The sequence below is a fragment of the Lepus europaeus genome, chromosome 9 (assembly GCF_033115175.1).
Source record: "Lepus europaeus isolate LE1 chromosome 9, mLepTim1.pri, whole genome shotgun sequence".
Lineage (NCBI taxonomy): Eukaryota > Metazoa > Chordata > Mammalia > Lagomorpha > Leporidae > Lepus > Lepus europaeus.
In genome coordinates, this window is record NC_084835.1 from 29177351 (window position 1) to 29204616 (window position 27266).

Consider the following 27266-nt stretch of genomic DNA (forward strand, 5'->3'; position numbering starts at 1 on the left):
ACGTGCCCAGCTCTGTTGAAAGGGGAGGAGCAGTGGCTAATTGGATCCCACAGATTGCTGCTTCGTGGGATCTATGGCATATGCACCCAGACGGCTGGCTCGTTCCACTTCTCAAGGCAGAAATCCAAATTTTAATGTGAAATATTCAACTCTTAAATGTTGATGACTCATTTGAGTATTTTTTAATGATATGTCAAACAAAACACATCTGGAAGCATGATGTCGACAGCTGGGAGTGCCTACCCAGCGTTGAGCCAATGTTAGGTGTTTCAGATGGCACTGGCCCTACACTTCCTTGCTTTAACCTCAGACTTATTCCAGTGTCCCTGTCCTTGTCACTTTCCCCTCCTCGCCATCATTTACTGAACTCTTACTACGTTAGGCGGTACATCCTGTACTAAGCACTCCATAAGTGTTAGTCTGTTTTATTTTTTACGAGAACCCCAAGAGGAAGCATGTAATTCTCTCTCCCATCTTAAAGACAGAGGGTTCAGACACACACACAAGTTATGCAACTTTCCCAAGGTCAGAGTTGCAAGTGGCAGTCCTGGGATTTGAACCCCAACAGTCTGGCTCCAGAGCCTGTGTTCTTACCTGCTAAGCCAGGCTGCCCTGGAAAAGATGTTGCATTTCTTACACTCCACGGTGGGCCTCACATTACTCATGGGTCTACCGCTCTGGTCAGCAGGGATTCCCCAGGTGTTCAGAACCTCAGTCCCTCTACTGAAAGCCATGGTTTTCAAAGGAGGTGATTTGGCAATGTCTGGAAACATTCTGGTTATCACCAACAGAAAGTGGGGAAGGCTATTGGCATCTCAGGGGAGGGGCCAGGGACAGATCTCCATAACAAAGAACTCTCTGGCCCCAAGTTCAACAGCGTCTAGACTGAGCAACCCTGACCCGCAGATGTAACTGGCAGGATGCAAAAAGCAACCAGCATAATATTGCAGGTGACTAAGTCTGTTCTCCTGGGACGCCGCTCTATTTCGCTCTCCATAGCAGTCCATCTTCTCTTGCCCCGGAGTTTCATGGCAGTCCCATCCCAGTGTACTAAATGCCCACACTGAAGAAGAATCTCCCAGAACTCTCTGAAATATTAGCTTTAGCAAAGTAAATAAAAAATGGAATAATGAACAAGAGGCCAAAGAAAAATGAGCAGTAAAGTACAAAGTCCCTGAGATTCAATGATGGCATCATCTACGTGCCTAGGAACGCTAGTGTCCTTTCTGGATGCTCTAGGGCATAACCCGTGCCCAGTGAACTCGTGTTTCAGGGAACATTTTCTCTGCTAAACACACACACGTGACTGCGTGGGATTTCATAAAATGATTTTAATAGAAAAGTACAAGATATGAACAAAAATAAATAATCTTTATCTCATTTCTAGCCCAGTAAATTGTACACTGCATATAAAAATTGTCTAAGATGCAATTTTCCCTCCATTTATTTTTCCTTTAGAAATACCAAGACAGCATTTTAATTCAATCTTCTAGTTTCCAACTGATATACTTTTAAAAACTCACATCAACTTTTAATTCTACAGCCATATCTTCAAGTTGCCTAACACGATGATGCTTCACTAAAACAAAGTATTATCCAATCATGAGGTTTAGGTGTAAAGTTTGTGTGACCAGGTAAATTAGAAGATCCCTTTTTTTTTTTTTTTTTGAGTTTTATTTCATGCCTCTAGATGTTTCCCAGATGAAACATTTATTTCATCTTTGCAAACATATCCTCTCCTTTCCCCCACTCCATAGAGAGGAGACTAGAAAATAATTTCTTAAAAAAATAAATACTTTAAAAGTCTACTTTACAGTGATATTGCAGTATTTTAGACCTGTGCCCTGGTGCTCGTTTGCATTAAATATATACTTCAAGTTGTAAGTACCTTTTCTACCTGCCTCTATTCATAGGATGGGCCACTTTGTCTTTGGGGGTTGTTTTTGCTGATGATTTCTTAGAGTCAGCTGGTACTGATCTTTGATTTGGAGTACTTACTCTGCTATAGCATCGTATTTGATCATTTCAGTGACTTGAGTAGTGTTAAACTGAAAATTGGTATTGGCAAAATCATCTAAGAGTCCGGAGAGGCTGCTAACACTTAGTGCCAGTCTCGGGAGGTCAGTAGCTCGTGGAACTGAACAGACTGGATTGAAACTCCAAACATCTTCCTTTGACAGAAGCCCGTAGGGACGATCTTGAACGTGGCTCTGTTTGTTGCTGCCTGTATGTAACATTTTTGTGTTGTTGTGGTTGTTAATTTTCCTGTATTGGGAAGATGGTAAATGCACTCCAGGATGAGAAGAAAAAATATGCTGACACTGCTAAATTGAGTATATATTTTTGCAATAAAGAACACTGGTCAATATACAACTGAGGAAAAACTGAACCAGATGTGAGTCCTAGAACCACAAGCGTTTGAATTTGCCCAGAAATGCTATTTTAAACACTCTGTATGTTGGTCTCCTGGTTTTTTGTGGAATAATGCATTCTTGGCATCCTTCGAAGGCTTCAACATGTTACAAGGTTATCCGGAAAGGGAAAAGGAAAAAAAAAAAAGTGAAGGGCTAGCGTATCAATCTGGGGTAGCACTGGCAGATTTCAGTGCACATGTTCATCAAGCACAAGAGCTCATATTAATTGCACTTCACACAACGAACCTTCAGTTCCCAATGAGTTTTTGTTCTCTGCAGACGGAGGCTTGTTTTCCATAGAAACCGCTTTCAAAGGGGGGCACACGGGCCTGAGTAAATTCAAACAGAGGTGCAATAGTTGCAGTGGTAAACACAAAAGATACTTGTACATTGTTTGGGGTTTTTTTTTGGACTAAAAATCTGGTCATGGGTAAAAGCATGTGCCTTTTGGGTTCTTCTCTGGGCTGTAAAAAGAGCAACACACTCTAAAACAATTAAGTTACACGCATAATGTTAGAAGAATGTGAGCGATCCTACAACCAGCTTTAAGCCATCTGCTAGATTTTTTTTTTTTTTTGAGAAACATACATAGGAAAGGAGAATTCCCCTTTTGTCTGTTACACATAGAAATCTTTTGAAGCTTCCAAATAGCTTGGTTCTGGTGAAATTCTCCAATCTTGTATCATTTTGACATGGAGTAGTCCTCAACTATCCCTCATGGATTCTTCAGAAAGCTCTACATAAATTATCTGAAGGACAACTGAAACCACTGACCAATATACAAGTAACATTTTATTTTATATTCTATCTTCCATTTGCCATAAGCCTTTCGATGTTTGTTTTTTAAACCAGTGAAATATACAATCACGCAAGACGGAAATATGTACATTAAAAGTACAGAATAAAGGCCATAGAAGATATACATAATATCTGAATGACACGTAGAATATTTTACATTAAATAGTTTCTTTTAAAAGCTAGGATTGTTAAACTCAACTCTGTTCATAAAGATGAATCACTAAAAAGGAACAAAATCTGATTCAGCAAATAAAGTCCTTTATGGTTTTTGTATAATAAAAACCAACAAAGTGACATTTTAAACTAATTAGTGCTTTTCAATGTCAAGATCTTTTGCTTGCAATTCACTGCAACAGAGGGGATGTGAATATCCTTGTGCAATAAATTAAGAGCTACAGCTGGCTAAGGTGTGACATGATGGCCACCAAGCCTAGGAGGATGACGGGAGATGCATTATCTTCCCAAACTTTTAAGACGTGGAAAGTTGTGAGATAATATGGTTGATGGGACTTTTTTTGGGGGGTGGGGGTGGGGGGAGGATGTCCTTGTTTAAAAAAAAACATTTAAAACTAGCTATGAATGTCTTGAGTTGGATTTCCCTTAGGGACTCAAATAAGTACTACCAGGTACTACCGAATCCAGTGGGTAAGGGCTTCCACTCTGCAGAAGGAAGATGCTGAGGCTGTTCTGAATTTTGAGTATCTCTTGGTGTCCATGTCCACGACACATAATGCCCTCTCTACAAGGTGCACAGAAACAGGTTCAAGGGTAAGGCGTGGGGTGGGACAGATCCCAGACATCTCCATACCGACCGGCTTTGTGGAGTCAGAGCCCCACGCTGCCTCCAGAGCAAGGTTGCTTTGAGGCGCTGAAGGGGACCTCGCCCAAGGTCAACAGTCAAAAAAAAAAAAAAAATTTTGGAAAAATCCCGATTGGATTGCAGTGAAGGACAACAATGTTCAAGACAGAAATTACCCCAGAGTAAACTGTAAATCTAAACCACTGGCTGCACTGAGATATATTTATATTTATATTTATATATGTATATATATATATATATGCTATGTACAAAAGGCTTTGAGATATCAGGCACCATTAAACCACATTTCCCCCCTTGTAAATGCAACTGTTCAAGTACACAAGGAACAGTTTTCAGGTACCCCTGCAGTATAATAGGAAAAGCTCGAGTGGATAGTCTAAACACAGGATCGGAACAGTGACACGCTGAGACACCTCTGTGAGCTCCAGCAGCCAAGGAATGTCATTAAAACAGAAGAAACGGCTGCTTCTCAAAATTTTCAGGGAAAAACAAAACAAAAAAAAAAAAAAAAACACCTCATCCCTAAGTGGTGAACTGTTTGCCAAGTGGAGCCCCTAATGTTTCATTTCCCATCCTAGAATCAAGGGGGACCCAGCGGAGCTGCCGTCTGGAAGCGTGGCCAGTACCACATCACGGCCAGAGGAATGAGCGAGGGCCCCAGGTCAAGGAGGAAGGTGGGTGTCTCGCTTCTCCTCTAGCGGGCCTTTAGCTCTAGTGCGGGGCTGGGCTACTGACATCTGAACGGAATTCATGTGTGACTTTTGCTGTTTTTTGTTTTTTTGTTTTTTTTTATCCAAGCATCCCTAAGAAAATGGTAAGCTATTTCCCTTTCTATTGAAACCAGTATGCCTTCCTCAACCACAAAGTCACCTGGGGTGTCCTTTCCCAATCTGAAAGCCAAATTCTCATACCAGCTGATAGGATTTGTCTTAAAATAGTTTTCCTGTGCTGTGCTGTTTTTTCTTCCAGTTTCTGGCAAGTTCCCTCCCTGCTCCCCGACTTCCACAAGCCATCAGAATTAAAGTCGATGGTGGAACACTTGAGAAGAGTGACACACAGATAGTGCTTGTTGCTTTGAGAATGAGATTCTGACATGGTAAAGGATCAGTTTGAAAATGTCAAACACAGGCTGGCAGCAGGTGAGTCTCCCTCCGCGCCTTCATCCCCTCCCAGCCTTTTATCTTGCCCCAGAGCATGTGCACTTCATTTTGGTTAGAGATGCTGATCTGTGCATTGATTCTTACCTGATCCAACGGATCTACCAACCCCATGGGACCCTGTACTTGAGGAAAAGACAAGGTATTTCTTTGGCCTGCTGGATGCGTACTCGGCCCACACAGCTGAGTTAGGAGACGTGAGAACTCCTCCTCCTCCACTACCCACAGAAGTCTTGGATCACCTTTCCAAAGATCCACAAAATAAATATTTTTCTTGGTTCCCACCCCACCATTATTGCCAAATAATAATTATATTAATAACAAACCACAGAGTTCTTAGATGGAACAGGAAAAAAAATATGGTTCCGGTTGTAATTCTTGGGGGAAAATAAAAAATATTTAAACAACACAAAACAGAATCACTGTACTTTCTATAAATAAGTGGGTCCTGGGAGTGGGGTTGGGTGATGGGCGGGCACCCACTACTTGCACACGAACTGGTCCACGATCTCCGTGCACTTCTTGCACTTGACGTAGCAGCACCAGTGGAACTTGCAGTGGCAGCGCTCTGTCTGTACCGTCTTGAACTGGTCGTAGCCCCGGCCACAGCACATGAGCTCACAGCCGTCCATGCCCTCGGACGTCTTGTTGCACAGGCGGCCCTGGGTGCCCAGCGAGCCCGTGCTCTCGTTGCGCACACAGTAGTCGGGGCTGGGGTCAATGTAGACCAGGTCCTGCGTGGTGGGCGAGTTGAAGCGGCTGTTGACCTGCACCAGCTTGCCCCGGCTGTTGAGCCGCATGGCGGCCGCGCTGTCGTATTTCTCCTTGAGCGCGTCACCCACCTTGCGGAAGTCCGCCAGCTGCAGCCAGCACGTCTTGAGGCTACACGAGCCGGATACTCCATGGCACTTGCAGGCCACATCGGCCAGGTTGTACACCGTCTGCAGGAAAACGGGGGTGGGGTGGTCAGTGCACAAGTTCACGGAGGAACCAGGGTGCAGGAAAGGGCTGTGTTAACTAATTAAGTTGTCCTTGACTTTGGTTGGCTGGGGCCACGTTCACCCACCTAGGTTAGGGGCTGCGTCGTCTCCCCTTTGCCCTCCTCTACTGGAAATCTTAAAAACTATGGAATGCATCTGTTCTTATTCCCTCATCATCACCACTCACCATCACAGTTTTTGACTGGCAACAGGAGAAACAGGAAGTCACTCCAGTTGCTGCTCTGCTTGCAGGGAGACTTGAGCAGCCACACAAGAGCACCCAACCCAGAGACTGCTCCCAGGTCATTCACCTGCAAGAACTCCCACAGCCAGGCTGTGAGGTAAGAGCTAACATTCCCATTTCACAGAGAAGGAAAAGTGAGGCCCAGAAAGATGCACTACCCACCCAGCCAGTGAGAAGTAGGGGTGCCATGACTGAACTCCAGCAATTGGACCCCCAGCCCATTCTCAAGATGTCCCCATGGGCACCTATGGCATCCTGCACCAGTGGGGACAGGGTTTACATCTTGGCTCACTACTACCATTATTGCTGTGTGCCAGGGACTGTCAGAAGGGTCCTGACATTCATCATCCCAGCAACATGGTCACGTAGGTGCAATTAGGTGACAGCACAGCGACACAGCCTCAAAGTGGAGGAACTGGGCCTGAATTGCCAGTGTCCCCCCACCAACCCCCACCTCCCTGCACCTTCCCTGATCTGCTACCACCCCCAGGCCAAAAGCACTCTCCCTGGAAATTAGGCAGACTGGACCTGTGCGCTGACAGCCCTTCAATTTAGGTAACTGACTATACCTTTCTGAGCCTCTGTGAAGGGAACTGCGATGCTCCCAGCTTCCAGCACTCTCCGGAGGATAAAATTAGGGGAGGCAAGGAAAGCACTTGGCAACGCAGGACACACTGTACACATCTGGTCTTTCTCCAGGGTGACGAGGGCATGGTGTCTGGGCCCCTGCCCAGTCACCTCGGGCCTCCCAGGAGCAGTGCCCACAGCGCTGGGCCCTGCTAGCAGTCTGGGAGGTGGTGGTTGCCTATTTATAGTCCCTGCTGCCCGCAGCTCCTCCTGCCAGCGACCTTCCAGCGTCCGCGTGGTGTGGCCCGGCGACAGGGAGCCACTTCCCCCCAAGGACAGCCACCTTCCTTGTCCAGGAATTGGTAAAGGGCCTTGTTCTAAAGGGGGCCAGGGCGTGAGGCACTCAGCTCATCTCAGGCAGGGTTTTATAAATATATTTAACCTTTGCTCCCCTTAGAGGAAACTAAAAGGCTAATGCCCTAAGGAAATTCTAATAGGATTTCTTGGCACAGGGCCTACTTTCCACCCCGCATCCCCACTCTCGGAGAGAAAAGCTGTCTGCTCTGTGACCTCCATCGCCGTGATCCAAGCTGAACTCACTGCTCTGACAAATTCACCCCCAGAACCAGGACTAGTGAAACACGCAGGTGGTTCAAGGGTCATTGGAAAGGCGCTCTGCAAGTCTTCCCGCACCCTCCTGCCAGCCCGACTGTCCTTGACCTCACTACTTGCTTGCTGAGACCCTGCCGCATCCTGTCCCCAGGGGAGGCTAGGAAGGTAGCAAAAAGGGCCTGGGCTCCAAAGCTCAGCCACACCTCTGGCCTGGAGGCATTCCTAGGAGGAGGCACTGGGCACCCCCACTAGAGCCATACGCCCCTGGGAAACAGGGGCACCAGCAGAGTTTCCAAAGAGAACATGCCCCTGGGGTCAGTTGCAGCTGGGAGAGCCACCCACACTGCGGGGGCTCACAGCAATGGGCAGGGTGAGCCAGCAGAGGCCTCACCCCTCCTCCCCCACGACGCCCTGCCTTGCAGGGCCCCACAGGCAAAATTCCGCCAGGTTTAGCCCTTGCCTGCCCTCTCCCCTGCTGCCCCACCAGGCCAGAAGGGAAGACACACTAGCTGGAGTGGCAGTCTTTGACTTGCCTGCAGCCCTGCTCCCTCGTGTTTAATCACTAAATTTTCATTGATCAAATACTTAGCACCGGCTTCGCTCAAACCTTAGCTCGGACCAAATGAAACTTCTTGTGCAGGTCAGAAAGAGTCGAGTCCTGGGACTCTCTTCTACTTCATCCCACCCGATGACCTCATTCTGTCCTCCCTGCACCCCCAAGTGAGGCACGGCTCTGGCCGTTTGCAGGCCTGGAAACTGAGTCTCCGAAGAAGCAAGCAAGCATGCCCACCTCGATTTCTCCAATTCCCAAACCTCTCCGCTCTCAGCTGGGATGCTGGCATGAAAGCAAAGCGAGGACCCCGGCTCATGCTTGAATCCATTCATTTCCTCCCCCAGCCATGAGGTGGTTCTCCTGGCCTCAGTTTCCCAACCTTTAAAATGAGGGCTCTAAGACTCCTTCCAGTCCCTCTGGCCTACTCTGTGATTATCTTCCCTTCTCCTCGCCCCAAAACACACAAGAGTCCAATCTCTGAGCCCAAAGTTCCTGGCACCCACCTTGCGTTCTTTGAAAAAATAATGGCCCTGGTTTTCAGCGCTGCCAAAGGGAAGAAACATTTTCACCCCTTCATTTTAAAGCAGCCATGAAGTGCCATGTGTTTAACCGCAGGCAAGGAGGGTCTTTTTTAACCATTGTAGAGGAGCAAGCTCTCCATCGCCCCAGCAGCCCCACCAGGGGAAGGATGGCAGGACGAGCCGGGACCAGGAGGGTCCCGGGACCTGCAAAGAGCCGGCAAAATGCCACCCTGCTCAAAATGCTCTCCCTTTCTCAGAAAAGCCCTTGGTGGGGGGTGGGGGGGGGGAGAAGAACCCCTCAGTCCATCAGACAGCCCCTAATAATGCAGGGGGGACAAGGCGAAGGGAAGGCCGGGGGCTGCGATCTAAGGGTTCCCTCAGCCTCCCAGACTGAGGACTCTGCCCCCAATCCACACCCAGGTTCCAGGGACCACGCGGTGGCACTTACAGGGGTCCTGGCTGAGTTCTGCTAGCCCCCGGCCCTGGGGACTCACTCACAAGGTAGGGACTGAGCTTTTCCCATCAGCCACTGGAGCGCCTGGGCTGGGGCACCGCTCTCCACGGAGGCCCGTGTGACGGTAGGGCTACATGAAGGGAAGGGACAGACACGGAGGAGGGGAAAGGGGGTGGCTGCAGAGGACACGGGGGGACGGGACCACCGCGTGCACTCACCCTGCGGCCGGCCTCGTTGTTGTGCAGGTTCATGAGGATGCGCGCGCTCTCGTAGGAGCCCTTGGCGTGGATGCGCTCCCGCTCGCGTGCGTCCACGAACTCCTTGGCGAAGCGATAGCCGTAGTCGATGTTGTCCCCGCAGCCGCCCCAGAGCCAGTCCCGCGGCAGGTCCTTGGGGCGCGCCGCCCGGCTGCAGCCGCAGGTGGACAGCTCGCCCTCTCGGCACGCCCGGCTCATGGCGTTCACCACTCCTGCGGCGCTCACTGCATACGTGAAGGCCGTCTCGCGGCTGCCTGCGGGCAAGGATGCCGGGTCAGCGGGAGCCTGCCTCACCCCGCAGGGCTGGGCTGGGGGGGGGGGCAAAGTCCCCGCCCACGCTGGCCTTGCACCTGGCTGGGGGGACTCTGAGAAACCTGGCCAGGATAAGCCCCCAGCAGACCAGCTCTGGGCCCCGGTGAGGTAGGCAGAGACAGCTCCAACACACTGAAACCCACAGAGGGAGCAGCAGGCACAGGGCAAGCTCTGGCTGGCCCCTCGACCCACCTTTAGCCCCGAGAACTCCCCAGCACACACAGAGGCCACAAATGACAACAGTGTAGCAGACCTCGGAGCCCCGCTGGCGCATTCCAGAGCCCAAGGCAGGATTTTAAGTGGAGCCGGATTGATTTTCTCTCCTGCTCTTTTGCCGACATTCAAAACGTATTTCCAAAAATGCACATGAAAGAAGTCATTGAAGGCAAACTCCGAATTGGGGTGGACTTCCTTGTACTTACTTTAGCACGAAACATACATTATTTTCACGTTGAGCTGTATGGGGTTTGGGAACGTGGGCTGGGCTAGGCATGGAGCCCCTTTAAATCTCAGCCACGCACTGCCAGTGGCCCCAGGAGCTGTGGCCACACTGGAGTCGGCCTCGCTCTCCCTGCTCAGCGTCTCCATCCACACAGCCTAGCTCTACCTGTTCGGAAAGCTATTAGACATCACCCCTGCCGCCTCTGAAACCCAGAGCTCACTGGGCTGACGCTTCTCCATGAAGAGCACGCACGTCTGCATCTCAAGCCACCACTTCCTGCAACCACCCCGTCCCCCCACAAGTGTTCAAATGGCAGCGTGAAGAAGGAAAAATGTCTCTCCTTCATCCAAACGTGTGAATATTTCCCCCTGAACAGTTAGAAGAACCGTATTTGTCAGGAAGAAAAAAAAAGGTGATTACAGACCGCCTTAAATTCCACTTAGACACAAAGACCTTACTCCACAAGAAGCTGCTTAATAAAAAGGTGGTACTATCAGCGACAGCTGACACTCGCCCCTGCTGACGCTGGTCCTGGGCTGGACCAGGCTGAGGAGGGGGCTCACTTTCCGTAACTGTAAAATAATAAAGGTATTGAACTAGACACCTAGTGGGAGAAAAGCTCCCTTCCGGCCCTGAAATCCCTGTACCAGAATGGGTTTCTCCTCCGTTTGCCCTGATAGTTTGGTAAGTCTTTTCGGGGGAAGAGATGGCAGAAGTGCAAGGACAGCTGGCGATGGGATCTGGCCACACGCCGAGGGCCCGTTCTGGAGGGTATGGCTGTGCCACTGTGCCCACCCGGCATTTCTTGGGCCTCCCTGCCCCGTGCTGCAGTCACAGCCTTCCACAATTTAAACATGAGTAACCTGAGGGGTGGACTACAGGTTGGCAGGAGCATCCGTAGAGTTCCTGTGGGGCATCACATCCCAGTGTTTGAATGAGAGAGCAGACAGAGTGTACGAAGTTCTCTCAGGAGTAACACGGATCAAACAGAAAACACCATGGCCCTGGGTGGGAGACGGGTAGAACAGGGAGGGTGTAGCTACAACAGGAGACGAAGAGCTCCTTGGAGGACACAAGGAACTGAGACACTGATCTTTGTGTACCAAGCATAGAAGGCTTGTATACAACACACAATCATGGTGCTTTTTTCCTCAATCTATCCTGAGCATGTCCCTTTTATGCCCAAGAATACAAATCCAGGTGAAACCAAGGAGTTGATTGGTCAGTGCGTGGGGGAAACGGGTTTGAAAAGTGCTCGCTGGCTAACAGCCCGTGGGTACATCCTCCTGGTGGGAATACTGCTGATTGAGTTAGGATTCCCTCGGCAAAATTCCCATCTCCCGAGACCCTCAGTCCCCTTAAACATGGTGCTCTCCCGACAAATCTTTTCATGCCAAGGAAACAAAGACGAGAGGGGGACAAAAGCTGGGAGGAAAAAGGAGCGTGATGAAAAATGAGGAGTTTCCACCAGGAAGAGGGGGCCTTCAACCCAGCAATTGTGCCCCCTAGAAAAATGAGTTGTGCGGGGTGTCGGAGGGGGCAGCCTGAGCTGCCCAGACACAGGCCCCCAACCCAGGGTCAGATTCTCACGGACAAGAACTACTCTCCATGCCCCTGGCGTACGCCATGCTCTGGAGTGGACTCACACACCCCTTCGAGCATCCAAGGTGTTTCAAATTTTCCTTAGTGCATTCTCTTCAAACCCACTCTGCAGTGGAAAAGTGAAAGCAAAGCGAATCCCCCACTCTTTTGGGTCTGTGTTCCTGCTTCCATTAAAGCCTATCCTGTTTTTTCCTTCTCTGCAGCTGCTTTTTTTTTAAAGAGAAGCCCCCATCCGCGCCCCACAAGCCACCCTCCGTAGCCTCCTGCTCTGAGAAGCAGGCACAGGCAGGCCTGTGGCAGAGAGGATGCGGCCAGCATGTGCCGGCCTCCTCGGCCAACTTGATGGTTGCAGCGAGGAAGGATCTGAGCAGGCTGTCAGGAAGTCCCCGTCCCAACCACTTCCCATCAACCCAGACGGTGGCACCACACAGCTGAGGACCAGAGAGTGCACTGGCGAGGGACAATTAAATAGAGGCCTTTGTAGCAAGGGTTCCGCTTGTTCCCTAGGGAAGCGGGCTCTTTGAATCTGGGACCGCATTTAAAATAAATCTTCAGCAGAACTCAAATTCACTTAGCAAATGATAGCTTATTCTGAACAACTGTGGCCCCAAACCGGCTATGTGCAAGGATGAGAAGAGGCTCCCACAGCTTCCGGCTAGAGTGACTACACAGAAAAACAGTTCCAAGTGCTGCTTTCCCTGCTGCATGATTTCTGTTAGCTCGAAGACACATGAGAAAGAGGCAGGCAGCTTAGCAAGGGCGTAGCAGAGGGCACAGAAGACAAGCTACCATTCTGATCCAGTTTTGTAAGAGCATGTGGCCACCTCACCCTATCAAACGGCAGGAAAAGTACATCTCATCCACACCTCCAGTTAACTGCGAGAGCCAGCTCAGACTCAAGGCAAACTTGTGTGCTCCCGCAGCTCAACTTCTAGGTTCCGATCCCAGCATCCACAGCAGCACATTTTAATCATTGACAGAAAAGACAAAGCCCTATGGAAGGCTGGAGCAGAAGCCCTGTTCCCATTCAGTTCGAGGAACACTTCCAGTCCTGTATTATTTTAGTTTATGAAGCTGCTCAGCTCAAACATCCACTGACAACTCGTTTTTGTTCTCAATGAATGCACTCTTCAGGCTTTTTTAAAAAGCATTTTATCCATCTGTGATGGATATTAAGCCAACTTTTTTATCTTCGGTGAGTATAAACAGTTAATTCCTTTGATGGATGGCTTCTTATTTTAGGAGTCACTGCAGTCATATTAATTATAAGGGCTTGTTTGCATAAAAGTAAAGAGACCCAAAATATTCACACTAGAAAATACACACAGGACCACTTCAGTCAAGGAGGAACCTCGCCTATTAAACCAAACCCGAGGCAAACTGGGTTTTTCCTGCGTTTTACCATGAGCCCAGTTTAAATGCCTTCTCTTCCCTGAATAGTGCAACAAGTTCAATGGCATATTTACAATTAAACACTGGACTGTGAAGAATACATTTACATTCTTTTAACAGTTCCTAGGTTGAGATTCAAGTATGTGCTTTTATATCAACTGTCAAACTCATAAGCATAATTTGGATCACTTATAATTAAAATTCTTTCTGGGACTAAAACTAAAGCGTGTCTAGCATCTATATCTCCATAGCCTCAGGACAAACCTACATTTAGAAAATTAAAACCTCGTCAACTTCCAACACATGAGGCTTTCTGAAAGAGGGCCATCTTGAGTTGGATGGCTTGGGCCACATCGGTGTTAGGTTCTGTTAGAAACTTCTAGCAGTCCAGAGAGTTTTGAAACTTAAAAGGGTGTGCTTTCCCCCATGAACTCTGGAGAAACCAAAGTAAGTGTTTTTGCTTCTACTTTACACAAAACACACTTGAGAGAAGCAAAGCGTTCTCAGGCAGGGCAAGCGTATGGGATGCCCCCCCCTCCTGATGTGGTTCAAGAAGTCCAAAACTTCCAAGCGGGTGTGGCAAGTGCAGCGAACATCCTTTTCTATAATGACAAAAACCCGCAAGCTGGAAGCCACCCTCCTCCTCCGCAGGCACAAGGGCTAACCCCAAAGACTCTCCCCTGCCCAGGGAAACCCTTTATGGACACGTTTAAGAACAGAAGGACCCAAGGGCGTCCTACCTATCTGCATCACTCTGCCGAAGACGGACGTGTTATCCACAGTGCTGCAGTTCCACCTTCGGTGTCGGAACTGATACTGGCATTCTTTGATGCCCGTCTTTGCGCCTTCTCCGATGTACTGCATGTGGTCCTGATACAAGTGGCACAGTTTCTTCTGTCCTTGAGAAAGTCCCGCCAGTTGGCTGCAGAGAGGCTGCGCTCCTATGATGTATACTTCTGACATCTGAACAGGGTTATTCATACCTAGGGACCTGCACAGGGTGGGAAGGAGGGGGGGGAGGGTTGGGAGATGTGCGTTCATTCAAGATTGTCGGGAACTCCCGCGCTGGGGCCCCGAAGCATGTCAGCAATACTTGGCTTTGAGCACACAGATGCTTTTTCTGCTTGTCCTCATGACAAAGTATGGCAAGGCCTGCATAAACCTCTTCTGTGTAAACGGCACTCAGAAAACGGAGGTATTGTGTATCCCCATCCCGCCAGCTGGCTCCTCGGTGAGCGCTCTCACTCCCCGCCTTGCCCCTCTCGCCTTCTACCTGAACAGATATTTCCGAAACCCACCCCAGGGGAAAGAGGGAAATGGCGGTTTCTGGGGAACCGGCCTGTGGCATTCGAGAGAGTGACTCACTGTGGCCCACAAACCGACCCATCTGCCCTGCGAATGCACGAATGCCGAAAGCAGAGCCAATTAGACACGGGGAGGAGAAAGCAGTTCCTCCCAGCTGAGAGAAGAACAGAAGAACGGAGGGACAAGCATACACACACTGAAGAAGAAAACCCTCCTTGCCGCGGACATGCTAGAAGGGCTCCTTATGCAGCTGTCAAGGATCCAAGACAGGGCACGGACAGGAAAAAACAGCCAGGGCTCTGACTGCAGGAACCCTCCGGGGAGTACTGCGCCATGGCCACGGCCCCGAGGCCCCCACCGAGGGCCACTGGGCTTCCTCAAGTCCACCTCCTGTGGCTCAAACACTTCTCCACCCGCACTCTGCTATCTGCCCACATCGCTGCCTGCTTCCAACTCTGCAGGTGAATAACCTCAAGCGACAAAAAAATGAAAGTGGAAATTCACTTTTATTACCCAGAAATTTTATAGATAAGCTTACAATGACTGGAGAAGTCAGTTTCTGTTCCCTTTCATTACATGATGCACTACAACCATACAGCCGAACAGGGGCCCCACAGAAAACAGCCTGCATTTATAGGTTCTGATTCCCTATGGAGCTGAAGATAAGCTCTACAATATTAGCAAGTGAAGAGAAAACTCTGATTTTAAAATATATACAAGTAAATGATATCACATGCAAACGTATTAGATAAAGGCACCCACACTTATCATCCAGCCTCACACAAACCAATTATTAAAAAAAAAAAACAGTATGCACATAGAATGAACTTACCACCAAGAATTGGCTTCTATTACAACCTGGGCGAAGGAAAAAAATACGGCCAAAGCCATTACGAAGAACTTGGAAGACATTGCACTTCCAGCAGTCCCCAAAGCAACGCCTGGGCTTAATATTCCAATGGACTTCTGGAGAGGGAAGAAAGGATCGTATGTTTATTGCCTCTCAGATAATTCTCAAGCATACAAGTTTAAACAACGGAAGCATCTGGGGTCTCTTAAGTTTACTGTTGATTGACTGCGCTTCTCCTCCGTGAGTTGTTTGATGGCAGAGATATAGGCAGTTTCTTTTTCCAAATTAATCCACCCACGCAACCTCACCAGGAAATCTGATTTCGCTGGGATCCTGCGCGCCGGGCACGCCAGCGATTACAAACATGTCTCAATGCTGTGCAAAGCCCCCGGTGCCAGGCGCTGCCTCCTTCCTGCTTCCTCCAGTCCCGCACCCCCTTGCTCCCCGCTACTTCGAGCTGCGCTGGGTCCCGCCGCCACCCTAGTCCTCTCCCCGACCTGGGCTGAGCGACAAGTGGAGCCAGACTTAATTCCAGGGGCCAGAGGAGCGCGAAGGCGAGTGGAGCGCGCTGGCGGCGGCAGCGGCAGCGGCTGCGGAGGAGGCGGGGTGGCCGGCGCGGGGGTGGGGGGTGGGGGCAGGACGCGGGAGGGAAGGGCAGGGGGTGGGGGGCGAGGCCCCGGGGACCAGTGCGCGCGAGAGTGCCCAGCTGGGAAATGCAGCTCCGAATTAACATCGTATGTTTCATAATCAGTTTACGGGACGAGCTGGAGAAAGCCACTTCCAGATGCGGAGAGCAGCGCGGCTCTAAGCCAGACTCGGGCTGGGAGAAGATGGGGGGCCTAGGGCCTAAGAGGCAGAGAGATCCTAACCGAAGAAACCGGAAAAGGGGGCCCCCTCCCACAGGTGGCCTCCCTACCCCGCCCTCCCCACCCCCAGACTGAGAGAAGGGAAGCAAGTCCAGTAGGAAGAGGGGGCTCTGGTCCCCGTTGTCCTGGGAGAGGATCCCCTCCCCGCCGGCCCCACAAACTCTGGCATGTCACCCCCTCTCCTGGCAGCTGCCGCTGAGGGGGGGGGCAGGGAGCTCGAGGGGCGTGGAGTTTCCCTTGGTCCTGGTCTGGGGTCGCCGGCCACTTCGCCATCACGCACGCACGGAGAGCCTAGCCTTGGACTGCTGCCACCCCGCCTCCAGCTGGATCAGTTCCGAAAGAAAGGTGGGAGGTGCAGGACGAGGCCAGAGCCACAGCAGAGGAGTCCCCCGCGGGGCCAGAGAGGCGCTGGCTCCGGGCGCAGTTAGGCCCCTGGTTTCCAGGGCGCGGGCGGCCGGGCAGTGAAGGTGCCTTTCCCAAAAAGTTTCAGGGACAGGAGCCGGTTGGCCCTGGAGGCTCTCGCGTCCGTTCCTCCCCACTGGTGACTTCTCCACCTGTAGGCGGCGGCGGCAGTGAGGCGAGTGCGGGTGGGAGGAGCGGGTTTCCAAAAGTCCCTTTTCACGTCTTTGCTAAGTGCAACCCTGCTGCGCCACGCTGTGCTGTGCAGCCCACCCGCAGCCCCTGGGGGGGGGGGGGGAGCCAGCCCCTTTCTTGGGAAAGCAAAGAAAGGGGAAGCTCCTCCAGGCGGCCTGAAATCGTGCAGTAAATGGACTCAGGGGAGCCGGACGGCCCTGGAAACACCACGGGGCTCTGGAGCGCACCGCAGTTCCCCCTCACTGCGAGCCGCCTCTTTGGCGCGGACACCTCTGGGCTTCTCAAAGAGGAAATGCTTCTGTGGTCCCCAGCGCCCACGGCCCAGTCGTCCCCAAAGTGCCGCAAAAGCTGGGGGCGCATCCTGGAGAGTGGAAACCTGGGGTTTCCCCGGACTTCCAGCGCGAAAGCTCCGTCTCCCTCCCCACCCCCACTGCAAGTGTCAAGTTTCCTCCAGGGGAGGGGGTGGGTTGCAAAGTCGGCCTCAGTGCGCGCTACGCAGACTGCAAAGCCGACTCTCCCCAACGCTTGACCGAAGGCGCGCGCGCACACACGCAGTCACACTCACACGCGAGCACATTTGCACACTCACACGCGTGCACAGACACGTCCCGCTGTGCTTCCGAATCAGCGGCCTGGATCGCGGGCTGCTGGAAGCGTGCACTTTCCGAGCTTCGCGCGGGGAGGGGCGCGCGGGGAGGGGCGCGGGCAGTGGAGAAATTGATAACAGATTCGGGCGGATTACAGCGGATCTCTTTGTTAGAGCCGAAGCCACACAAACCGAACCCACTGGCCGCCCGACACCCCCCGGGGAGTGCCCATCAGTTCCTAGAGCAGAGGGTCCAGTTGGGAGCGGAGGCCATCCAGTCTCTGTAACTCGGGTCTCCCCAAGCTGCAGGGTAGAGGTAGGCAGGGGTGTCGCAAAGGAGATGGGGACAGGACGGGCCCCCAGCGCAAATCGGGTCTCCACTTAACCTCGCTTGCTCGCCCGGAAACACCTTGGCCTTCTTCCCGCTCCACTCCTGGTGCAACCCAGCAAAGGCCCCACAAGTTTGAGAAACTGGAGGAACCCGCAGCGAACTTGCCAATAAAAGACGTGGCCTCTATGGGGTGAAACATCCCCATTTGTTTACCGAGGCTGGAGGGAACAGACGGTCTTCAATCAGCCATTCACACCCGGGCTAAAACAAAAGCTCTTGGGCAAAGCTGACAATCCCAAAGAGCGAGCAGAATGTTTTGGAGCAGGGGCTCAGGGAAGTTGACCCTGTAGAAACCCGCTCCCTCCCAGTGTGCCCAGGAGGGCCAGGGGGCACTGCAGAAGTTCGGCTTGGCACAGGGGTGGGGTGAAGGGAGTGCATTTGCGTGCCCTGATTTCCAAGCTGGAGCCGCTAAAAAACGACGTGGCTCCCCATTTGCCACCGTCCCCCCTTCTCCATACCCACTTTCCTCCCTGCCTTGTGTTGGATTAAAAGGTGAGCATAATCCTTTATCAACGGCAGTAAGGGCAGGCAGGCGGAACACAGGGGTGCAGACCCTCGCAGCACCCAGGTCCTCCTAGGAAGTAGGACAAAGGGGCTGGGTAATGATCCTGCTCCCTGGTCCCTGACACGCCCTCCCCAGGTCAGGGTATTTCCTTTGGCTGCCTCCTCGTCCAAGGCCCAGGAGTTGGGAGTAGAAAGGATGAGGGACAGGGACGTGCCAACCAGGCGGAAGCAGTGAGTTTGACCCCGAGGCTTGCGGAGGCAAAGAGCAGGATGGGAAACTCCAAAAAGAATCTTGGAAATGAGCTTGTTTTCCCCAGTCTGGTGTCTCTGTCTATCTCTCGCTCAAGCAACTAGAGGTAGTATGGAGAAACTTGCAGAAAAAAACTCCATTGAAGCCAGAACTTGAGAAGTCCTGCCCCCGGGGAGAACTAGGAGAAAACGGAGAGATGAGGCAGAATGGCCGGCCGAGGCCGCTTGGAGGTCCGCTGTCGGGGAGGCAGACAAAGGAGCCGCTGGTCCCCAAGGCTTCTTCGCTGGCGCGGGGGAGCTGCTGCTGACCCACGCAGCCATGGAGGTGCGTGGCCCCAGCGCTGCAGCGAGGGTGGCGATGCAAGGGGGTGGGGAACAGCCAGAGCAAAGGCTGCGGGGGATGCTCCAGGCCAAATGGGTGCTATGGACTTGAGCAGCCGAGGACCACCCGGGGCCGGCCTCCGAAAGGACCCGGACCGGACCGCCTGGCAGGTCCAGGAGCTAGGAGGCTCCGAGCGGGAAGAATGGTCTGGCTGGCTCTCCTTGGTTTTCTTCGCCCCGCCCACTCCCTCGGATGACTTTCCAGACCCCACTCACTCACACATCACACACCTTTGCACACATGATGTCCCCACAAGCTGAACGCTCTGGAGGTGGCCCACTGTCTACCGAGAAAGAACTTGGAACACCAGTAATCCATCCTCTTCCCCCCACCCCCCGCTTTTTTTTTTAAATAGAGAAACTGAGGCCACGAGAGGAAAGCCACACTTGCTCTTGCGCACACAGACTTGGTGAGACAACTGACTCTAGGCCTCCTGGGGCGACATCTTCCTGCCCCCGCCCAGATGTACCCACCCCTCCGTCCAGCTGTCCCAGTCTCCGTTTGCTGGGTCGGACTCACGTCCCTTTCTGCACTGCAGCTCGACCCCTGGGGCCTTCGAAGGGCCCTGCTGGAAAAGTGGGGCCTGGTGGTCTTCAGGGATGAAGGGAGCTGGGGAGGGAGGAGAGAGGGGAGAGAGGGAGAGAGACAGAGGAGCCACAACATCAAACCGCCCCAAAAACGGAGCGCACAGGTGCCCTACCTCAAGGCGGCCAATAGGGGGCAGCCGGCACCGCAAGGCAAGGGAAGGAAAGGCAGCGGCTAAGACTCGGAGCTCCGTGCGCACAATGCTAACCCCTTGAGCACCGCAGCGCTCTGGGTAGCGGGGCGGGGGGAGACCAGGGGCTCTCGGGCCTGGCCTACCGGGATAGTCTTCTGTTGAGGGAGTCGCGGGACAGAAAGACTAAGAATAGTGTGTCCAGGACCCGAGAGCGCACCCCCGCAGCACAGCGATCCACGCGCCAGGACACACACACACACCTCATTCGACTGCCCGCGAGTCGCCGCGCGCTCCCAGAATGGCCCCCTGCAAACTACCCCCGGCCTCGGCCATCCAGAAACCCAGCCCCTGCGTCGGGCTGGTTCGGCGGTGGACGCGCTGGGGCTGGGGAGGTGCGGACCCGGCAGGGCCCGAGTTACTTCCACACTACGATCCGAGGGGCAGGGCCCCCCACGCCAAGACTGGGATCGGAGTAAAACAGCGCCGTGGGGGCTCCAGGTCGTGGGGGTGGCTTCTTTTTTTTTAACATTTGGGGTAAAGGAAGGAGAGGAGTAGGGGATCGTTTGATTGTAGGAAACATCTTAATTCCAATTCTAACCATATTCTTTAGGAAACTAAAAATGGTAAAGACCAAAATAAATAAATAAATAAATAGTGGAAATAAGGGGTCGAGGCTTGGAGGCCAGAGAGGGAAAAGTTATTTGGAAAACACCAAGTTTATATACTGCAGGGAGAAACGCTAACTTTTCTTAAAAGTGAACTCTGGGTGACCCTCCGAGTGTGTGACTCGGCTTTAACATACAACTGACAATTAAAACAAACACGAGTTCACAAACTGGCCCCCGCCTGCTCGCCCAACGCGGAGGCCCAAGTGTTTTCCAAAGCACCGGGCGGACTCCACTCAGGGGGTCGGGGCGCGCTCTCCCGGTCGACCGGATCAGAGCTCTCGCGACCACGACTCCCCGCCCCCACCAGCGCTGCAAAGTGCCTGGGCTCACCCAGTGGCGGCTAATAATGCTAATAACGCGACCCCGCTCCCCGCGCCGGGGTGCGCGCTGGCCCCCAGCCAGGCACTCTTAAAGGCACAGGGGCCTGCTGCTCTGCTCCGGCTACGCGGCCGGGGCGAGCCTGCAGCCCGGGCTCCGTCGGTGGGTTGGGGGAACTGCGTAGCTCTGGGGCGGTGGGCCGCTAGTTCCGCTGCCTGCTCTCCCAACCAAGGAGCCCCCTTTCCAAGTCCGGGCTACACACTCCCTGGGGTCCCCCCGCAGTGGGCGCTCGGTAAATATTTGTTGAATTGAATCATCATCCCGTTACTGAAATATATGTAGTAAATTACACTCTAGGTTCTCAGGGTAAAAAGAGAGGCGTCCGTGAACCGCACTCAGTTTTTCTGCCATCGCTCTTCCCTACTTTTCCTCCCGTCGAAAATGTTTGCAGAACTCTCGGAACGCCGACCAGAGGTCTGCCAGGACGGAGAGGCACTGCGCGGGGGGCTAAGGGGCCCGAGAGGAGGGGGTCCCTGCCAGCGACGCTGCCTTTCCAGCCTCTCGAGGCGGCTGGAGAAATGGAGGGATAGGAAGAGAGGTGTAGTAAACCCAGTGAACTTCCAAAAGGGAAAGAAAAAAAAAAGTTAAAAACTGGCGAGCCTCGGCGGCGCACGGAACACCTACCTTCATGGCGAGGGGGGGTGGGGTACAACGAGGGTGCCGTCGCCACCCGAGCGAGGGCAGCCGAGGAATCCGAGCGGAGCGGCCGGGTTAAACCTAAGGGTGCGTCTGGGCACAGGGCTGCGAAGTCCTCCGGCGCTCGTCGGGTGGGCGCAGTGAGCCGGCGCCGAAGCGGGCTGTGGGGCCCGGCCCGGAGATGCGCCCTGGAACCGAGGAGCCGTAGACGCTCGCCGGCCGGCAGCAAGGGCAGGGCCCGACCCGGGCGCAACGAGGGAGCCGCGGGTCCGGCGAGGGCGCGCAGACGACTGTTCCGCGGCGAGGCGCTCCCTCTCCAACGTCCATCAGCGACGGCGGTAATTAAGGCTTTCCAACCCCAAATGTGGGCGTGATTGTGCAAAAGACTTTACAACAAATAATAAAAAAAAATTCTTCACAAGAGAGTGAAAAAAAAAAATGCCCCACTACTCAACTCTGGCCCGGGGCGGGGAGGCGGGGGAAGGGCGATGCGTGCGCCCAGGTGCCCTCAGTTCATGCACACCACGGATTCTGCAAACTCCCGGCGGCTCACGCCTCCCGATCTCCGGCTCCTCCTCTCCGGTTCTGTGGCCGAAACGTCTGCCTCCAGGCGCTGCTCCTACGGCCGCGAGTTGGCGTGTGGACGCCTGGGCACGCACACAGACACACACCCGCACACGCACACCCGCTGTAGCTTCGCGGCCACGGAACAATCAGGCGCGCGCAGCTTTTTCTCCGGGAGATGCCGCGGCAAACGCACCGATAGCCAATTGAGTTGCAAGAGTCCCAGCCAAAGTCTGTCCTTTCATTTTAGGGTCCGGCCAAAGCGGGTAGCGAAATAAGTGCAAGACGCCCCTCGCAACGTTCTGCCGCGCGCCGGGTTCGCGAGGTGGGCCAATGGGCGACTGCCCCAGGGGAGACGCCGGCGCCCCCGCTACGCAACTCTTTCTTGCTCTCGCTCTCTTCGGATTGATCTCCCGCTTTTCCTCGCCTCTGCAGGGCGAAGGGCGAAGAGGAGCGAGGGCACCACGGGCGCGGGGCTGGGGAGGGGCGAGAGCTCGGGGCTCCGCAGCGGCGACTCAGCTCCAGCGGTCCATGGCCGGCGAGGCCGCCCACCTCCTCCGAGGGTGCCCGGGTCCGAGGGGCGGGAAAGCGGGCAGGCGGGCGGTCCGGGGACACCGCGGCGGCGGCGGAAGGAGCTCGCTGGGCAACGGCCGCACCGAACGGGACTCCGGGCGGCGGAGGCGGCGCCTGGGAGCTCGTAGCAGCTTTCCACGCGATCCTGCGCCCCGAGACAGACTGACCGGCCGCGGGGACCGTGTCCCCCCCACCCACCCCCCGACCCTCCTGGCCAACTGCCCCACTCTCTCCCTCCCTCCCTCTCTCCGGACTCCTCTTCCCTTAGTGTTCTCAGGGAAAAAAAAAAAAAATTAAGTTGCAGAACCAAAGGCGGCTGGAAAGAGAGAGGGAAGGGGGGGAAAAAGAAAGGAAAAACTCAACTTTGCCTATGCGCATGCGTGGTGAGACCGGCCTATGACAAACTCCGCAGGATTTTAAAGCCGTACTACGGGCTGGGGTGCAGGAGGCGGGGTGCACCCCCCTCCGTGTGCCCCCTTCTCTGGGCTCCCCATCCCCCAGGCATCTGCTGGGAGAGGGAGAGGTCCGCACCGCAGCCGCTGCCTGCAGCCGCCTGCCTAGCTGTGCCCCTTCCAGGGCCGCCGACCCGCAGGAGGCTGAACCCCAACTCCCCTGGCTGCTCCCCTTGGTTCGTCTATCCCGGACTGGGGCGCCACAGACTAATGGCCCAACTTGGAACTTCGTGGGGGACCTGCTCCTCCCTCTCACCTCCGGGAGAGGGTAGGCGCGCGCATCCTGCAGGGGCCCCCAGTGTAGCCGGGGTCGGGGTACCCGGAGGCACGCTTGCTCTTCTGCCTCCGAGTCAGCCCACCTGGGCGTGACGCGTGGTCCTGCCGCGCGGAACTCGGAGGAAGCCCGCAGGTGAGAAGAGGGCGAAATTCGACAAAATCAGGTTCCAAGCACCGGAACTTCTAGACCCTTCCAGATCCCTGAAGTCGCTGGGACTCCAGCGGAGCGGGATGGCTGGGTGTGCGGACCCCCACCCCCACCGGGGTCCCCCAGCACGCCAGGAGCGCCACCCCCAAACCGTGCCTCACGCGGGAGCGCAATTCCCGTTCGCCATCATACCGCTCCTCCAGCTGCGGAAGGTGGAAGAAACACACACACACTCCACTTCGCGCCATCCATCGGCATACCCTTGACCTTGAGTGCAAAATCTGTGGCCTGGGTCCTTCTGAGGGGTGGCTGCTGAGTTTCTCTCGTAACACCCAGAGTGCGAAGACCCAGGCTCCAGCGCCGCAGCCCCCTTCCTGGTCCTGACTTACACAGCACCCTAGACCCCTCCCCAGCCTGGCTTCCAGCACCCCGCTGGCCGCCGCAGAGGACGACCCAGCTCCTTCCGGCCTGCTCTGTCTTTCGCCTGGGACAGGAGCAGCCAGGAGGAAGAGGCGCTGAAGGTTCTCAGCGCTCTCCTGGACCACTTGGGGACCCATTTTCTCGTTCCCATGTGGCCTGCGATCTGTCCACCGGAAGGAAATTCTAACACAAGAGGGAGGTCTCTGCACCTGGCACCTCATCTCCCCCGCCCCCCAACCCCCAGTGGCCTCAGATGCCTAGGGCCGGCAAGCCAGCTGCACCCTTGGGCCTCCGTCTCCCCGACCCAGGCTCTGTGCAGCCGTCGGGGAGATGGCAGGACATTAATTGGCTATGAATGGTGCTCCCAAAGGCCACAGAGCCACCTGGCACCGGAGTGCCTTGGAGTCCAGAAGTACTTGGCACACTGACCAAGGGCCCTTCACGGAGTTATCTGGATAATTGCCTCTGCTTTCCACTTGCCTTCACTTGTGTGGACACAGTGCCAGCTGTTGGATCCCCTATTTTGCCGTCTTTTCTCTCGAGCTGGAGGTGTTGGGTGCTGGTTGAGGATGCCAGCCCTGCAGCCTGGAGTTCGAGCTCCTGCTCAGCCACCTTGCAGCTGTGAAAGCTTGGACCAAGCCTTGAGCCTCTGAGCACCTCCAAGTCCTCTTAAACACAAACACACAGAGACAACAGAGGAAACAGCATGGTCTGCAGTGCAGGAGAGCCCTGGGAGTGACAATAGAAGACACTGAGAACCAGGGGAGTGGTGAGGGTGAGCCGTGATGGCCGTGACTGCACTTAGCATGGGTCAGGTGCCTACCTGGCACTCAGTACTTGTTCTTCTAGAAAAAAAAGCAACTCTGAAAACAGGGGTCTTCAAATTCCTTTGGTGGCAAAACTGGGCCTCGGTGACAAGGCCATTGATAGTCCTGATTTATTCCAATTTTTCACTGAAGGAAACACTAACATTTAATTCATGGGTACTTTCCCAGACTGGAAAAACAATATGTGATAATGCCCCATTTTATCTTTCAAAATTTTTCTAAATTTCCAACAAACCTGTCTGGGTCAAAGGGCTTCAAATAAAGGACTGTGACTTTTATCTGGAGATAGGAACCATAAGTGTGTGCAGTTTCTGCCCCCACGAACAATCAGCGGGGCCTCCTCTGCGCTCCTTGGGGCTGGAACCCCATTTCCCAAAACAGGGCCTGGTACTTGGAGAGTGCTCATTCCTGGCCAGATGAACGGGTAAGGAGAGGAGCGAATTAATTCAGATGAGGTTGTTGAGGAGGGGCCAACTAGGAATCTCCTTTGAGTCTTCAGTGGGGGAGTGAGGGTGAGGGCTTGCCCTGAGAGACAGGCTCATTCAAAAGGACCATGCCATGGCGGGGGCTGCTGATCGGGTTGGCTGAGAAATGACCAGAAAACTGGACCGAGAGAAGGTGCAAACCCAATAGTCCTCCAAGGGTGGGATTTCGTATTCCGCCTTGCGGAACCCATAGACATTGGGGTCTGTGTGTTCAACACAGAAGGCACACCAGCAAGGCAACACCCCGCTCCACTTGTCAAAGTTTCTGAGTCTGTAGCACAAATGGATCAATATTTTCGGCTGCTCTCCCAACAGGGTTATTTCAGAGTGGAACGCAAGATTAGGAATTTAGGAATGAGTGCATCCCTGTGCCGCCTTTCCCAGCGGGAGAAAGCAGGGCCTGAGTTGCCATTCTGGGAAAATCTACCCCCTTTTTATGCCCAGCAAATAATATTTTATGGCCCTGGGTTTATGGTGGTGTTTGAATGATCTGCTGTAGAAAGCGGGGTTTCTCTCCAGTCACTAGAATTTGTCAAGAAGGGCTGCGGGCCATAAAAGAGGGATGGCCCCGGGGACAAACAGGCTCCATCTTCTGAAATAAACTCATAAAGAGCCCGAAGATGTTTACTCCCTCGCCTCAGAGTCAAGACCAGCAGGGCTGTGTGAGAGGGGCCCCGCAGATGGAGCACTAAACAGGACAAAGAGGCCGGAAGGGGGCCGGGGGCTTCCACACCACCACATGGCCACAGTCAACGTAACCTGGTCGCATTGTGCTGCCACCAGCCCCCGGCCAGGGGGGCACAAAGGCTCCCTTGAGGTCAGGCCACATTCTGGGACTCTGGGCTGACTCAAGGAAGCTCCGTGCACTAGGTCTGATCTCTGTGCCTGCTCACTTGGAAGCTGCCTTTGCTTTTTAAAGTCCCTGGTGCTTTTTCAGGGGCCTGGGTGGATGCTTTGACTTTGCATTGCTTTTGCTGCATACTAAGGGACACCAAGGTCAGCCAGATGATGGTTTGAATCCCAGCTCTGCCTCTTGCTGAGGGTCTGTACAGCAGTCACAGAGTCTTCCTAACCTCAATGTCCTTACCTGTAAAGCTATTAAGAGTGTTCTAGGCCGGAGCTGTGGCTCAACAGGCTAATCCTCCGCCTTGTGGCTCTGGCACACCGGGTTCTAGTCCCGGTCAGGGTGCCGGATTCTATCCCGGTTGCCCCTCTTCCAGGCCAGCTCTCTGCTATGGCCAGGGAGTGCAGTGGGGGATGGCCCAAGTGCTTGGGCCCTGCACCCCATGGGAGACCAGGAGAAGCACCTGGCTCCTGCCATCGGATCAGCGCGATGCACCGACTGCGGTGGCCATTGGAGGGTGAACCAACGGCAAAAGGAAGACCTTTCTCTCTGTCTCTCTCTCTCACGGTCCACTCTACCTGTCAAAAAAAAAAGAGTGTTCTAACAATCGAGAATGAACAAGGGACCTGGGCCCAGCCTCTGTGCAGGCTCCAGGCTCAGAGAATGGCGGCTACTGGGATTATTTCACTTCCACAGTGTTTCAGGTGAAGTCCAGAGACAAACAAGGAGCCTGGGGAGGGTAGGCGTTGGGTTAGGAGAAAAGAAAAGTGACAAGCAATCATATGGTGACCTGCCCTCTACAAGATGGAATTCAGTGAGGATGAGACAGAAGAGGGGGGGGGGGCGGGTAATAATAAGAAGTGAATAAACAACACCGGCTGCTAATATTTATTGAGTTCTTCCTATGCCTCAGTTGCCAACCGTGCCGAACTGCCTTCAGTGCTTTGCTTCTCAGGCCTGCACTACATGGAGGAAGGAGAAGGTTCAAAGAGGCCACAGTTTCTATCGGTCCAAGCTGTTTTACTGGGGCAGAAGTTGTGAATCTGAACCTCCACCCCATTGCACTAAGTAACACACCCAGGTACCTCGAGCATCGGCCACAGCAGAAAAAAAACCAATTCAAGTTCAATTCAACAGAGTGTGGTCAAGGATTTGGTCTCACTTCCACTTCTGGTTTCCTCTGACCCCCTCTGGCTTCTCTGGCCTCGCCCCCCCCCCCCCCCCCAGCCTCCTTCCACCACATTTACAAACAGCAGCATCCCTACTCAGCAGCACCAGGAATCCTTACCTTGCACTGAGCAGTGTCCTTGGAATTCTCTGCTCTCTGAAAAGAATCTGAACTGTCGCCATTCTTGGGTCATCCTGGGAACGCCAGATGAGGGCATGCGGGCTCTCGCTCCTCTGTGCAGCTCCTGTCATGTCCCT

The 27266-nt window shown here is 53.7% G+C and overlaps 1 protein-coding gene across 2 annotated transcripts; it reads right to left on the bottom strand.

The window, feature by feature from the left end:
• Positions 1-1651: 1651 nt before the first annotated feature.
• On the bottom strand, positions 1652-21490 carry WNT5A (Wnt family member 5A). Of its 2 annotated transcripts, none has more exons than XM_062201103.1 (5): positions 21241-21490; positions 15263-15396; positions 13866-14116; positions 9339-9631; positions 1652-6130 (listed from the first exon to the last, which is right to left on the bottom strand). In XM_062201103.1, the coding sequence occupies exons 1-5, from the start codon at positions 21244-21246 to the stop codon at positions 5672-5674; spliced, it is 1143 nt and encodes a 380-aa protein (XP_062057087.1). In that variant the 5' UTR covers positions 21247-21490; the 3' UTR covers positions 1652-5671. The 2 variants fall into 2 exon arrangements, with proteins under 2 accessions (XP_062057087.1, XP_062057088.1); XM_062201104.1 differs by lacking the exon at positions 21241-21490 and adding an exon at positions 15778-15853.
• Positions 21491-27266: the final 5776 nt, after the last annotated feature.